The following is a 15,365-nucleotide window of genomic DNA, read 5'->3' as shown; positions in this document are numbered from 1 at the left end:
CTCCGGTCGCCTCCGGAGCCGAAACATCGATTTTGTGGTTTGATGAAACACCGATGAATCCAATTATGTCAGCACTTCTAATCCACCTTTTAGTTGAGAGATCAGAGCGGCAGCAGCAAACGGGGTCTCCAGCCCCAGCGTCAAGGGGCTCAACTTGACGGACGTGTCGCCGTCTGAGGGCCAGACCACTTCTGCCGGGTCGGAGAAGATGCTGCTCAGAGCCAACTCCTCTGGTAGAAGAGAAGATGCTTCACAGGATAAGTGAACACTTTGCCCTGCAGGTGGCGCTCTAGGGAAAGTCAGGAAACACACAATGCAGCAGGATTCCTCCTCTGGAGACCATGTGACCCGCTGGAGACTGACCACACACACACTCTAGAGTCTGTTTCATCCTACTCCCTCCTCCATCCCTTCATCCCTCCCTCCTCCATCTCTTCCTCCCTCCCTCCTCCATCTCTTCCTCCTTCCATCTCTCCTCGGTTTTCCCATCGATTCGTTCTCTGTAGGACGGAAAGAAATCTGGAGTTTGTTCTGCATGACGAGGATCTGCAGCCGGCAGCAGTTTCAATGCAGCGGTGTGTGTGTGTGTGTATGTGTGTGTGTGTGTGTGTGTGTGTGTGTGTGTGTACTGGGGAGGACTCATGATATCCTCTTTTCCCCTAGAAGAGCCTTGGTTTCTCTTATTCTCTTCCTCCCTTCTTCCAGTTTTCCTCTTTCTTTTTTCCTCCTCCTTTCATCCCTCTGTTTGACACACGTTAACTATAACGTTAACCACGCTTTACAAAGTTAACTATAACTTTACCTACATGTTAACCACACATTCAAGTGACCTGCACCACCTGTATAATGTGCTAAAGCTGTTTCTCAATATTAAATATGCACAATCCTCCTTCGTCCATCTTTACAGGCGACTTTGGCCCAAAAGGTAAAAAACGACCAACAGGCCTGAGATCATGTCCGTGTCTAAATATTAACAGGAACCAGAATCCCGACACCAGGCTGGAGACCAGACCAGACCACCAGACCACCAGACCACCAGACCACCAGACCACAAGACCACCAGACCACAAGACCACCAGACCACCAGACCACCAGACCACCAGACCACAAGACCACCAGACCACCAGACCACCAGCGTCCTGTCTGGGTTCTGCTGCTGAGGCTCCACACATGAGAACACGATTCATGCCTTTAATGGAAGTTAGAGTGCAGCGGCGTGCGTTTCCCTTTTTTTAGCAACATTCATGGATGCCGTGGCAGCTGAGATCACACACACACACACACACACACACACACACACACACACACACACACACACACACACACACAGACACACACACACACACTCTTTGGGCCTTGTTGCTCTGTGACGGCCGGTGGTTCAGTTATATTAACACTAATGGATTTTCGGTGTAATGAATGAGCGTATATAAATATATATATATATATATATATATATATATATATATATATATATATATATATATATATATATATATATATATATATATATTTATATATTTCCGCTCATTGCTTGCAAACACACACGCAGCAGCGGCGCCGCGTTGTTATGCAAATGTCCGCAGCAGAGACGCTCTCTTCCAAATGAAGTGTTTGAAATGGGATCCGAGCTCAATGAGGTGGAGGCGATGCTAAACACTCGGAGGGCAGGAGGTTCTCTCCTGTTTCAAAGGAAATAGAAATGAAACCACATGCAGCTCATCACATTATTACATATCAGAGTCATATCAGGAATAATTGAGCTCACCATTGTTGTTTCAGCGATGGACCCGAAACTGTTGATAAAAATGTTGCAGGTTACGTTCACCGGAGGACCTGCAGAGAGGAAAGAGAGGGAAGAGAGGAAAGAGAGGGAAGAGAGGGAAGAGAGGAGGAGAGGGAAGAGAGAGGAAGAGAGGGAAGAGAGGAAGAGAGGGAAGAAAATGAAGAGAGAGGAAGAGAGGGAAGAGAGAGGAAGAGAGGAAGAGAGGGAAGAGAGAGGAAGAGAGGAAGAGAGGAAGAGAGGGAAGAGAGGGAAGAGAGAGGAAGAGAGAGGAAGAGAGGAAGAGAGGAAGAGAGGAAGAGAGGGAAGAGAGAGGAAGAGAGGAAGAGAGGGAAGAGAGAGGAAGAGAGGAAGAGAGGGAAGAGAGAGGAAGAGAGGGAAGAGAGAGGAAGAGAGGAAGAGAGGGAAGAGAGAGAAGAGAGGAAGAGAGGAAGAGAGGGAAGAGAGGAAGAGAGGGAAGAGAGAGAAGAGAGGAAGAGAGGAAGAGAGGGAAGAGAGAGAAGAGAGGAAAGAGAGGGAAGAGAGGGGAAAATGAGGTAAAGAGAAGAAAAGAGGGGGAAAATAGAGGGACAGAGAGGGAAAGAGAGGGAAAAGAGAGAGAAGATAGGAAAGAGAGGGAAGAGAGGGAAAGAAAGGAAATATAGAGAAAGAGAGGAAAGAGAGGGAAAGAGAGGGAAGAGAGGGAAGAGAGAGGAAAGAGAGGGGAAAAGAAGAAAAGAAAAGGAAAAGATAGGGAAAAGAGAGGGAAAATACAGGGAAAGAGAAGAAAATAGAGGGAAGAATGAGGGAAAAGAGAGGAAAAGAGAGGAAAAGAGAGGGGAAGAGACGGAGGCGTTAGATCTCATCAGAAAGCGTTTTTAATAATCTGCATTTTTAGGTAAAACGCATCAGACGTAATTGTCTTTGCAGCTTTAAAGTGGTTACCGCTGACAGGAAGTCTGGGTTCCTGATCGTTACCTCCAGGTCCAGTCTGATAATTGGCTGCGTCATTATTAATAACCCTTGTGTTTGTGGTGAGCAGTCAGTCTGCAGCTCACGTCCATGAGGAATGTCTCATGTTCAAGCTGCATGGACTAGCTTGTGTCCACTGGCCGGAGGCGGCAACACAACGTGACATGTGATCACATCGTGACGAGCTAATGGTGCTAATCAGACGCCATCTTTAGCTCATCTGTCCACCTGATGTCCTTTACTTTGTATATCACTCCGGTTTGGTCTCCACCAACTGCGTAGACACATATCTGTCTCTCCCAGCTAACTCTGACTTGTGATGCTGGGCAGGAAACACAACCACACACACATGTGCAGGCTGTACAAAACACAACAATGAAGTTGATAGAAATAGTGCTGGGAAGATATTTCTCTCTTTATATCACACACGGAACGATTTGATCTATTCGTGATATGAAGATACTGATCTCATCCAGGCTTGATGCCTTTAACGTCCCCGTCACTCCTCAGTACTCGGATCGGCTTGAAAAGAGCTGAAAGACGGTACAAAGACAATGGAGAGAACAGCTTCTGGGGAACAGAATCCAACATCCAAACACGCCGTAAACCACCGAGTTTTACTCCAGTTGTGTTGCTGTCAGCGTCCAGCGACTTTGTTCATAAACTCCAGAAAACCAGAGAGGAGAAACTCGACTCATCGTCCGCTTTGAGCCTCAGGAAGAAGAAGCGCCGTCGGTCAAACTGAAGGCGATATCAATAAACACAGTGAGTGCCATCTCAAAGGAATCCGTAATGACAAAAGTCGCCCTCCCATCACTCTCCTGTCAGACATGAGACGCTGCCTTCAAGGTTGTTTTCAGATGAGTCAAAGTGGAAGTAAATAGCATTCGGGACCTTCCATCGATCCGCCGCATTACCAGCTTGTACCGACACAAATGCGATTACTTGGCGGCGGCGGCGAGGAAGGAGGAGGGCGGCCGGGCCCTCGCCTGCCAAGCAGCCGCCGTCGTATTGACTTTAAATCACATCGGGTTACCTCTAAACTCCTCTCCTCCAGGTGCTCGGATGATGACAGAGACAAGCGATGCTCATCCGCGGACGTTAGGAGAACCTTTTATACACCTTTTATAGAAAAACGTTCCACTAAATTATTTCACAGGTCTTTAAAGTGAAAGGTACTTAAAGATGTCTCCACCTGTTGACGTCTTTTAAAAACACCTTGCAGAAAACCCTCAGTGCTCCCGGGTGTCGGTTCCTCTCCTTCGCAGCACTTTAAACGTTAAAGGGCATGATGCATCATGAGAAAGTGTTTTCTCATCCATTTATGTAAAACACACCTAATCCTCTGTTTGCAAAGATTCATTAATGCTTTATCATAATATATCAAACACAAGAAGGCCCGTCCCAAGATGCAACTCTTGCACTTTTCCCTCGTCTGTAAATGTATTAAAATATGTAGACAAAGAGGCACGGTCCGGGTCTTTTGTCTGCGGAATAATTAGATCGCTGGATGGAATTATTTTCTGCAAACTTTTGGTAATGAGATCACAGTAATTCCATTATATTGTGATGCACTCTTCATCGGACGTTTTGTGTTATAAAAAGCTATTTTGTGTCATACATGTTCACGTGACCTAAGGTCAAACACACACACACACACACTTGGACACAGAGGTTGTGTTTAATGTCCCTGGCTAAATTCAGTGTCTAATTCCGTTGGCCGGCGGCTAGCGAGGGAATGAGGGGTCTGGATTACTTTGATGGCCAATTACTCCCCCTGTCACAGTCTGAGGACTGCTGGAGGCCACTGGGGAGGAATACTATCTGAGAGTCCTTCACACACACACACACACACACACACACACACACACACACACACACACACACACACACGAGCACACAACTGTGGTTAAGCCACAGAGTAGAATCATAGGGTTGAAGATGCACGGCTGAGAGGGAAAGAACCATTAAAAGTAGCCGGCGGCTGCGTATACGTGACATCCATGTACAGCATCTCATTAGAGCAAACAATAGATTACTCAGCGGACCGCGTGAGGTAATAAAGACAGAAGGAAACAAAAGTTCAGATATTAAATCAACCAGGTTGGCTTCCAAAGAGGAAGAGTTGCTTACTGCGGCAGAATGAACCGAGGAGACTCTTAAACTGACGATTAGTTCCATTACATCTGATGCTTGAACTACGGGAACTGAACCATCGACAGCGGCTGCCGAACGCGGAGAAAGAACCAAAAAGTCTTCCAACATCGGTGAAGTGGTTCAGAGATGGAGAGAAAAGGCTCTCAAAGGCTCACGGCTGCAGCTTCGGTTAACTTTACTTCAATCAACCTGTTTTTATTAATCTTGTTTTTTCTTGGAACCAGAAGGGACACGAGAAGCCGGAGCTAAATACATCGAGACCTTTTAAGGCAGCCGAAAATGTGACTTTCATGAAGTGATGTCGACCTGTCAATCACCTTGTAGCCCCGCCCCTAAAGCGTCCCCTGCTTTATGGTCTGTTTGACTCTAAATGACCATAATGTACTAAATGAACATCATGCTGTATTGAAGAAGACTTGAAACTAGAGATTGAGACATAAACTCATGTTTACAATGTTTACTGAGGGAATACATCAAGAGAAGTAGAGTCATTTATATAGACTTCTATACAACCAGAGGAGTCGCCCCCTGGGGGTCAGGAGAGAGAATGCAGCTTTAACACATGAAGCATAGACTTCTATACAACCAGAGGAGTTGCACCATGGTTGTCAGTAGAGAGAATGCAGCTTCAACACATGAAGCATATACTTCTATACAACCAGAGGAGTTGCACCATGGTTGTCAGTAGAGAGAATGCAGCTTCAACACATGAAGCATATACTTCTATACAACCAGAGGAGTTGCACCATGGTTGTCAGTAGAGAGAATGCAGCTTCAACACATGAAGCATATACTTATATACAACCAGAGGAGTTGCACCATGGTTGTCAGTAGAGAGAATGCAGCTTCAACACATGAAGCATATACTTCTATACAACCAGAGGAGTTGCACCATGGTTGTCAGTAGAGAGAATGCAGCTTCAACACATGAAGCATATACTTCTATACAACCAGAGGAGTTGCACCATAGTTGTCAGTAGAGAGAATGCAGCTTCAACACATGAAGCATATACTTCTATACAACCAGAGGAGTTGCACCATGGTTGTCAGTAGAGATAATGCAGATTGAAGACATGAAGCATAGACTTCTATACAACCAGAGGAGTCGCCCCCTGGTGGTCAGTATGAGAATGCAGTTTTAACACATGAAGCATATACTTCTATACAACCAGAGGAGTCATCCCCTGGTGGTCAGAAGAGAGAATGCAGCTTCAACACATGAAGCATATACTTCTATACAACCAGAGGAGTTGCACCATGGTTGTCAGTAGAGAGAATGCAGCTTCAACACATGAAGCATATACTTCTATACAACCAGAGGAGTTGCACCATGGTTGTCAGTAGAGAGAATGCAGCTTCAACACATGAAGCATAGACTTCTATACAACCAGAGCAGTTGCACCATGGCTGTCAGTAGAGAGAATGCAGCTTCAACACATGAAGCATATACTTCTATACAACCAGAGGAGTTGCACCATGGTTGTCAGTAGAGAGAATGCAGCTTCAACACATGAAGCATATACTTCTATACAACCAGAGGAGTTGCACCATGGTTGTCAGTAGAGAGAATGCAGCTTCAACACATGAAGCATAGACTTCTATACAACCAGAGCAGTTGCACCATGGCTGTCAGTAGAGAGAATGCAGCTTCAACACATGAAGCATATACTTCTATACAACCAGAAGAGTTGCACCATGGTTGTCAGTAGAGAGAATGCAGCTTCAACACATGAAGCATAGACTTATATACAACCAGAGGAGTTGCACCATGGTTGTCAGTAGAGAGAATGCAGCTTCAACACATGAAGCATATACTTCTATACAACCAGAGGAGTTGCACCATGGTTGTCAGTAGAGAGAATGCAGCTTCAACACATGAAGCATATACTTCTATACAACCAGAGGAGTTGCACCATGGTTGTCAGTAGAGAGAATGCAGCTTCAACACATGAAGCATAGACTTCTATACAACCAGAGGAGTTGCACCATGGCTGTCAGTAGAGAGAATGCAGCTTCAACACATGAAGCATATACTTCTATACAACCAGAGGAGTTGCACCATGGTTGTCAGTAGAGAGAATGCAGCTTCAACACATGAAGCATATACTTATATACAACCAGAGGAGTTGCACCATGGTTGTCAGTAGAGAGAATGCAGATTGAAGACATGAAGCATATACTTCTATACAACCAGATAGTGGTTGTCAGTAGAGATGCTGCAGCTGTAAGACCCTCCACTCTTCAGGATGCCTCTTGAAGATAAACGGGCTCTAGAAGCTTCTTGGTGAATGACGTCTGCACCAGCTGACTGCTCTGTGATGCGATGGACAGACCCGGTGAGCTCTGAGTGTCTGAGTACATCAGAGGTTTATCCGTAAACCAGCCGGCGTTACATTATCGCTGTGTGTTTCCCCCTCAGAACGGCTCTTCAGGCCTAACTCAAGTCCTCTGACACATTCCTCCTGCGTCCTGGCTTTGTTCAAAATCCTCCTTCAAAGTCTCTCTCGCTCCGCGGCGGGAGGGCGAGCGAGGATATCGTGATTTGTCTTCGTTTGACGAAGAACAAACCTGAGGAGGAGGAAGAGGAGAAGCTGATACCCTCTTCTGTAAACCTCCTCCTTCTGCTTCTCTCCCTCTTTTCTGCCACAGCAGTTCATTTTATAACCACCCAGAGAGAGAGAGAGAGAGAGAGAGAGAGAGAGAGAGAGAGAGAGAGAGAGAGAGAGAGAGAGTTTGCTTTATAGCTTTCCGATAAAGACAGAAGACAGGGTGAAGCAGAAAAAGACGGAAAGGAGGAAGAGGCGACAGCTCATTAACCGTCATGGAGGACAGGCTGGCAGTGTGACTCACATCTACTGTAACGACACAATCACATTTGCCTACACACACACACACACACACACACACACACACACACACACACACACACACACACACACACACACACACACACACACACACACACACACACATATATAGTGTACGAACACATACAGGAGCAAATGAGGAGCAAACAAGCTCAATAAACAAATTACACGGATACACACACAAATATACAGAGAACATAAAGACGGGCACACACACACACACACACACACACACACACACACACACACACACACACACGTCTGCTAAAGTGTTTAGATGTGCAGGCGCATCGGGGCGTGCTTGGACACATACAGTATGCATGGCGCTCACATGCTGCAGATCACATATTAACGCTCATTAGCATACAGTCTCACACGGCTGCACACGGCTACATACGTGTGCAGCACACGGCTACATACGTGTGCAGCACACGGCTACATACGTGTGCAGCACACGCTGCTCTGTGTGCGCTCCACAGTGTGTCCCTGCTGGCCACCGTACATCCACACCAACACAAAGCAAACCCACATGCCCACGGGTTCAATTTGACTTCAACTTCCAAAACTATGAAGACAGTTGTGATTATATTTCATGAAACTGCTCTGACGAAGCCGAGGGTTTCATATTTTTTTACGTGATGGGAAAAGCGCATGAATTATTTAAGACTATTCTGTGAATGTTCTGGTGAGATAAATTCCTTCCCCACCAGCCCTTGGCATGCGAACGAAAAAGTTCCTTTCGCTGAATAAACACACACTCTCAGAGACACACACACACACACACACACACACACACACACACACACACACACACGCGCGCTGTGGCGGCCTGCTGAGGTGCGTCGGCACGAATAAATCCCCTCCCTCCTAACACTGAACTCCACTTTCATTAGAGAGCAGTGACAGCAGCGATAAAGCAGGAGGAGAGGGAGGCTGCTCGGCCTCCCTCGACCTGGCTCGGCCTGGCTCGGCCTGGCTCGGCCTGGCTCGGCCTGGCTCGGCCCCCCTCGACCTGGCTCGGCCTGGCTCGGCCTGGCTTGGCCTGGCTCGACCTGGCTCGGCCCCCCTCGACCTGGCTCGGCCCCCCTCGACCTGGCTCGGCCTGGCTCGGCCTGGCTCGGCCTGGCTGGCACAGACGGCTTCTGAGGCTCTTCCACAAGACGGACACATACAACACTGTGTGGCTGCTTTTCAAAATAAGACTTCCTCTGTGGGAAACTTCTGGAAGTTTAGAGGTTTCATCAGCTGGTTAAAGACAACTTTTTGTTTTTAATCTACTTGTTATCCGCTTTATATTCTTGTTGTACATGTCTACTAGTACTACTACGTGTACTACTATTACTACTACTACTACTACTGAGTCTACTACTACGTGTACTGCTACTACTGACTCCTACTATTAACTCTACTACCACTACTACTACTATTAATACTACTACTACTACTACTACTATTAATACTACTACTACTGCTACTGCAACTACTACTAGTACTACTAACTATACTACCACTACTACTACCAATACTACTACTACTACTACTACTACTACTACTACTACTAACTCTACTACCACTACTATTACTATTACTACTACTACTGGCTCTACTACTATTGACTCCACTACTACTACGGGTAGTAGTTATTATTGTACTACTACTACTACTACTACTACTACTACTACTACTACTACTGGCTCTACTACTATTGACTCTACTACTACTACTAGTATTAGCGTTCTCCTGGGTGAAAGTTCTGTGTTTGTCCACAAAAATACTTTTACTACTTAAAAATAATTTACTGATAATTCACTAATTTACTGCCGGCCGAACTGACGGAGGAAGGAGCGTCTGGTGGTTATCCAGCGAGCCGCCGTGTCTAAACAGAGACGCTCTGAAGATGACAGCCTGATAAAGTTGCCAGGGAAGTGCCCTAATTGCTTTTTTAATGATTAATAGTTGGGCAGACTTGTTCGTCCCCTCCCTCCCTCAACAGAATTGGATTGTATATCTTTGGATCTATTTTCCACTGTCAACTGAACATCTCATCCTCCTTGTGATTTTTGCAACGACAGTGAGACCAGCGGCGAGCGGCCAGCGGATCACGCAGAGGGGTGGACTGCTTTTATTGTCTCTGTATCCATATCATCGTGAATCTCGAGCTTTCTGTTCCCACTCTTATTACTAATGTGTCCACGGGTGACATTTTGGAAGGCGCTTTGGATTCAAGCGTCCACTAAACAGCGGGTCACGCCCTCGCCCGCCCAGCGCCATATGTCCGGATGGTGTAGCAGGTGGGTCAAGGCTGCAGGGAGCGGTACTGCTGCCAACGTACTGGTGGACCTCCAGGCCGGTGATTACCAGTGAACAACCTCAATGAGAACCGACGCAGTCTGTGTGTGGACCTTTCTCATGAAGTCAAGGACAGAGAAGCGTCTTTTTGGTTTGGAATATGAAAATGAAGAACATTGGGTCATTTCCCGCTCGATTTTAACGAGCTAATCAACGTCCATAAGTACGACAGTTTCCATTACGACTGAATCAGAAAGAAAGAAAACAGTGCGTCTGAAACAGAACTGGTTTCATTCACATCTCAAACCAAAAGTTACTGTTTCTTTCCTATTAGACAATCTTTCGATACAATGTTTCTATAACCGTTTCAGTTACCAAACTTCAAAAAGCAATACTTCACCCTCAAAATTACCATTTATTTACCGACTGTTACCGTACATTATTTGTTTGAAAACAGCTAAACTATATCTTTTTTTTTTTTTACTTCACTTAATTTCTCAATTTCTTGATTCTCTGTTCCCTTTGAAGGCATTAGAGAAGTTTTCTTCAAGAATTCAATGGTAATTTTAAGAGTTGAAATATTCCTTTAAGCTGATCAGAAAAAACTCACGTAGCATTTTGCAATAAACTGTATTTTTCTCTTTTATTCCTGAGATTCAATGCTCCCCGTCCACGTCCTCTGTACCTCACTTCCGAGTTGAGTTCTGCCAATAGATATATTATATAACATGTCACTTTAATGCACCCAAACAAAAAAGATCCCCGTTTCTGTTTGGTTCCCCCGCTGAGTCTTCGGCTCACAACAGCAAACACGCTCTTCCAGCCTCCCCGCCGACCTCCAGTGAGGCTCAGAGGTCTCATCAGCATCAATCTGCGGCTCTGCAGCCGTCCTGCAGCTTCTGGTGCCGCCTTGATCTCCATCTGCCAACAATGACTCAGCCAACAATAGCCGGCGGACTTCCTCGCCCACAGAACGGGTCTGAAACACTGAGAGCAGCCACAGCTCACTTCCTGCTGAGGAGCTGTGCGTGTCTGAGGAGCAGATTTAAGTTTGGATGCCACATGTTGTTAGTGGAGGACGTTAAATCTAGAACATCGTTCAGACGACTTCCTTTTGGCCTCTTTGAATAGCTTGATGTTTTGAATAAGAAGAATAATGCAAATCTTCTGTCAAACTGATTTGATTAACATGTTTTTTTTAAGTTCTGCAATGTCACAGCATTTACTATCTTGCTAATTTTGAATATCTAATGTTTATTTCTATTTTTTGAGAAACGTTCATGTCCCGCTGGAGGATTTTAACTGGCGATGCTTTGTTATGTGACGCTACATCATCGAGTCATGTGACATTACTCCCCTTAGTTTACGAGCATACTCATTTTTATTGTATATCCCTTTTTTGTCCCACAAGGGAAATTCTCTGCATTTTAACCCATCCTTAGGGCAGGTAGCCTCAAGGACACTTGGACTTACTACTACTACTGCAAACTATGGGGAGACCAGGGATCGAACCGCCTACCTTGTGGTTTCAGGACGACCACTCTGATGTTTTAAAGCTAAACCAGGAGTTTTCTTTTCCCACCTAAATCCCAACTAAGTTCTTTTGTTGCCTCAACCTCTACGCCACCGTTTCACAACGTTAACACACAAACTTCCAGCATCAGGATTTGACACAAAACACGGAGCCTAAGAGATGGGAACACGTTGCCTCTGCAGAAACCATAAAGCACACGGTGGGCATGGTGATTTATAGCGTTGGTTATCCATCCGCGGTGCTTAAAAGTTTACAACGTGGAGATGCAATTTTCCCCCAACAGCAAAGTGCCGTCGAGGGTATTTCCTACAATTGCAATTTTAAACCCAGAGGTGTTCCCCCCCAAGAGGGGATCAAATGAAACCATGTGTGTGTGACTGCAGTCCAGACTTCTATCAACAAAGAAAATGGCATATTTTTGCCGTCCCACCACAATCATTGGCATTGACACAAAGGCGCATGCTGTTGTCCCTGTCCGGTGATCGGTGGTTCTCTTCCAGGTGAAGCCCACCCGCATGCCTTGTGCTTTTACAAGCAGAGCAGCGTGGAGGTGGAGCAGCAGGGTACGCTCCATTACCGGGCCTGAGGAGGGTTGTAAAGCACAGGCTTCTGGAGGATTGGATTGGCCGCGCTCTCCTGTGCCTCCTCTCCTGTGCCTCCTCTCCTGAAGCCCAATTTGCACTCCTCTAAGTGACACCTCGGTGCAGCGGCGGTGGGGCCGGATTTATTATCAAATGGCACAGAGCTAAACAAAGCCCAGTCCCAGGCTACAAATTATATGAATGCTACTCTGAATTACGCAGGTTCGCCTCCTTTGCAATTGAGCTGCCTTCAGCAAAAAATACTACAATGGCTATGGGACATTAAATATGTATAGGCCGTCGTCTATCGTGCCATATGGTCCGGGGGAAGCGGTTTTATTTTCTTATTGCACTAATATGTATTACCAACACATGCTCACGGAAGTTGAGGAGCACGGCTCATTTTACGAGCAAGACGAAGGGCGAGAGAGTTTGACAGAGAAGGAGAGAAAAGAGAGAGAGAAGTGATGTGTTGTTTTTCTCCTCCGATTGCTGTTTTTCCTCCATTATGTCCGGACACGACAGTGAAGGAGGCGTTCATTTTGTTCTTATCCGCCACGCATAAACATCAGAGCCAAAATGCCAGCGAGAGAGGGAAAAAAAATAAGGTCCCCCTGGGAACTTTAAAGCATCATAAATCTCCTGCCTCGATAGTGAAACAGTGAAATAATGAACATTTTATCAAACGCTGAGAGCTTTATGCTTCTGGAAGTTTCTCAGCTCAACTTCTACAAAAGTTTGCCGAAAGTCATAAAACAGATTCTCCACTATACGTCTGCAAAAAAAAAACCGGAAAGGCTCTTTGTCCACGAATGCAAAGTGGTTATGTGTTTGCAGATATGTTTTTATGGTGGTATATGGAACTTTACCTTTAAATATCTGGTTCTGTAATGGTCACCGATGTTGGATGATCAGGTCTGACCTCAGCTCATGTACTTGGTGGAGGTTAAAGTCGAGGAATGAGCGGGACAAATATAGCCCATTACTGATGAACACATTTGTCTGTTGCATGTTGATGAGGAATACAACAACTGGGAGACTGGGTTGATTCAATAAACAAACAAAAAACCCCTCAGTCTCCGGAATCCAATACCAACGGTACGTGAAACAACGGTGTGTAAAACAACGGTGTGTAAAACAACGGTACGTGAAACAGCGGTACGTAAAACAGCGGTACGTAAAACAGCGGTACGTAAAACAACGGTACGTAAAACCATGGTACGTAAAACAACTGTACTTAAAACAACTGTACTTAAAACAACGGTACGTGAAACAACGGTGTGTAAAACAACGGTGTGTAAAACAACGGTACGTAAAACAACGGTACGTGAAACAACGGTGTGTAAAACAACGGTACGTAAAACAACGGTACGTAAAACAACGGTACGTAAAACAACGGTACGTAAAACAACGGTGTGTAAAACAACGGTACGTAAAACAACGGTGTGTAAAACAACCGTACTTAAAACAACGCTACGTAAAACAACCGTACATAAAACAACCGTACTTAAAACAACCTTGCTTAAAACAACCGTACATATAACAACCGTACTAAAAACAACCGCACTTAAAACAAAGGTACGTAAAACAACGGTACATAAAACAGCGGTACTTAAAACAACAGTACGTAAAACAACAGTATGTAAAACAACAGTACGTAAAACAACGGTACGTAAAACAACGGTACGTAAAACAACGGTACGTAAAACAACGGTACATAAAACAGCGGTACTTAAAACAACAGTACGTAAAACAACCGTACGTAAAACAACCGTACGTAAAACAACCGTACGTGAAACAATGGTGTGTAAAACAACGGTACGTAAAACAACGGTACATAAAACAACGGTACGTAAAACAACGGTGTGTAAAACAACCGTACTTAAAACAACCGTACTTAAAACAACCGTACATATAACAACCGTACTTAAAACAACCGTACTTAAAACAGCGGTGCTTAAAACAACAGTACGTAAAACAACGGTACGTAAAACAACGGTACGTAAAACAACGGTACGTAAAACAACAGTACTTAAAACAACCGTACTTAAAACAACCGTACTTAAAACAACGGTACGTAAAACAACGGTACGTAAAACAACAGTGCTTAAAACAACAGTACGTAAAACAACGGTACATAAAACAGCGGTACTTAAAACAACAGTACTTAAAACAACAGTACGTGAAACAACGGTACATAAAACAGCGTTTTCGTTCTGTCTATACTGGGCTGTGAAAGTAAAGATATATATGCAGCTTTATTTGCCGCTGTATTATCCGATGTCTTCCCTCCGCTACACCCAGACACGACGACGGAGGAGGAGAACATGAAGGCGGTGAAAACGCCGGGGGAGGGAAAGCTCGAGGGACGGGAATCATTAAAGCCTCGTCCGTCTCCCGACTCGATGAAACACTATTGAAACAAGACTTTGTTTTTACGGCTCTCCTCTTCCTCGTGTCTACTTCCTGCTCCTGAACAAAGAGCCCGTCTGCTGCGGTTCTTCATTCCCATGCAGACGCCGTAGACCGTCCTGCCTCTCATTATCCTCCCACGTATGAAGGAGGTGTACCCGCTTCTCCTATAGAACTTTCCGGGCTTAAAGCACAGCGGTTGATCTGCGGGGACTCACACTTCCTGTCACATTTTAATTGCAGTGGTGAGATGAGGAATAGCGGTTTCTCCGGCTGACACGCTCAGCCATCCATCATCGCCTCTTCATCGACTGAACTTTAGGGAGAAAACTTAATTTTCCTCCCCAGCGAGGGAGGAGAAATGCCATTATGATATGTTTTACTCCTCCTCCTTCATCTCTCCTTCCCCCTCTCCTCTCCCTCATCCCTTTCTTTGCGTCTCTTTGCCACTCCGCTGCCTCTCCTTCGTCTTCTCTCTCTCGGCCACGGGGCGCTCAGGTTTCATTACCAGATGAAATGTATTCAAAGTGGGAGGCAGGAGAGGATGGAGAGACGGATGATGCATGGTCAGGATTCACCTGAGGCTGTGTGTACATGTGTGTGTGTGTGTGTGTGTGTGTGTGTGTGTGTGTGTGTGTGTGTGTGTGTGTGTGTGTGTGTGTGTGTGTGTGTGTGTGTGCGTGTTTGTCTGTCAGCATGTGTGCATTTCCTCTCTTCCATTTACCCTCTGTTTATACATATTATCCTAACACACACACACACACACACACACACACACACACACACGCACA

General features: G+C 45.4%; 1 protein-coding gene across 3 annotated transcripts in view; it reads right to left on the bottom strand.

Moving 5' to 3' along the window:
- glra1 (glycine receptor, alpha 1) overlaps window positions 1-15,365 on the bottom strand; it is a gene marked incomplete at both ends in the record, with an annotated part of 112,720 nt that overhangs the window by 49,687 nt on the left and 47,668 nt on the right. For all 3 annotated transcript variants that reach the window (XM_079228283.1, XM_079228284.1, XM_079228285.1), the window contains one exon: window positions 1,769-1,836. In XM_079228283.1, coding sequence (XP_079084409.1) covers window positions 1,769-1,836 — 68 coding nt within the window. The remainder of the gene's footprint in view (window positions 1-1,768; window positions 1,837-15,365) is intronic.

This window comes from Taurulus bubalis (assembly GCF_910589615.1).
Source record: "Taurulus bubalis genome assembly, chromosome: 13".
Taxonomy (NCBI): domain Eukaryota; kingdom Metazoa; phylum Chordata; class Actinopteri; order Perciformes; family Cottidae; genus Taurulus; species Taurulus bubalis.
This window is presented reverse-complemented; position numbering and strand designations above follow the sequence as displayed.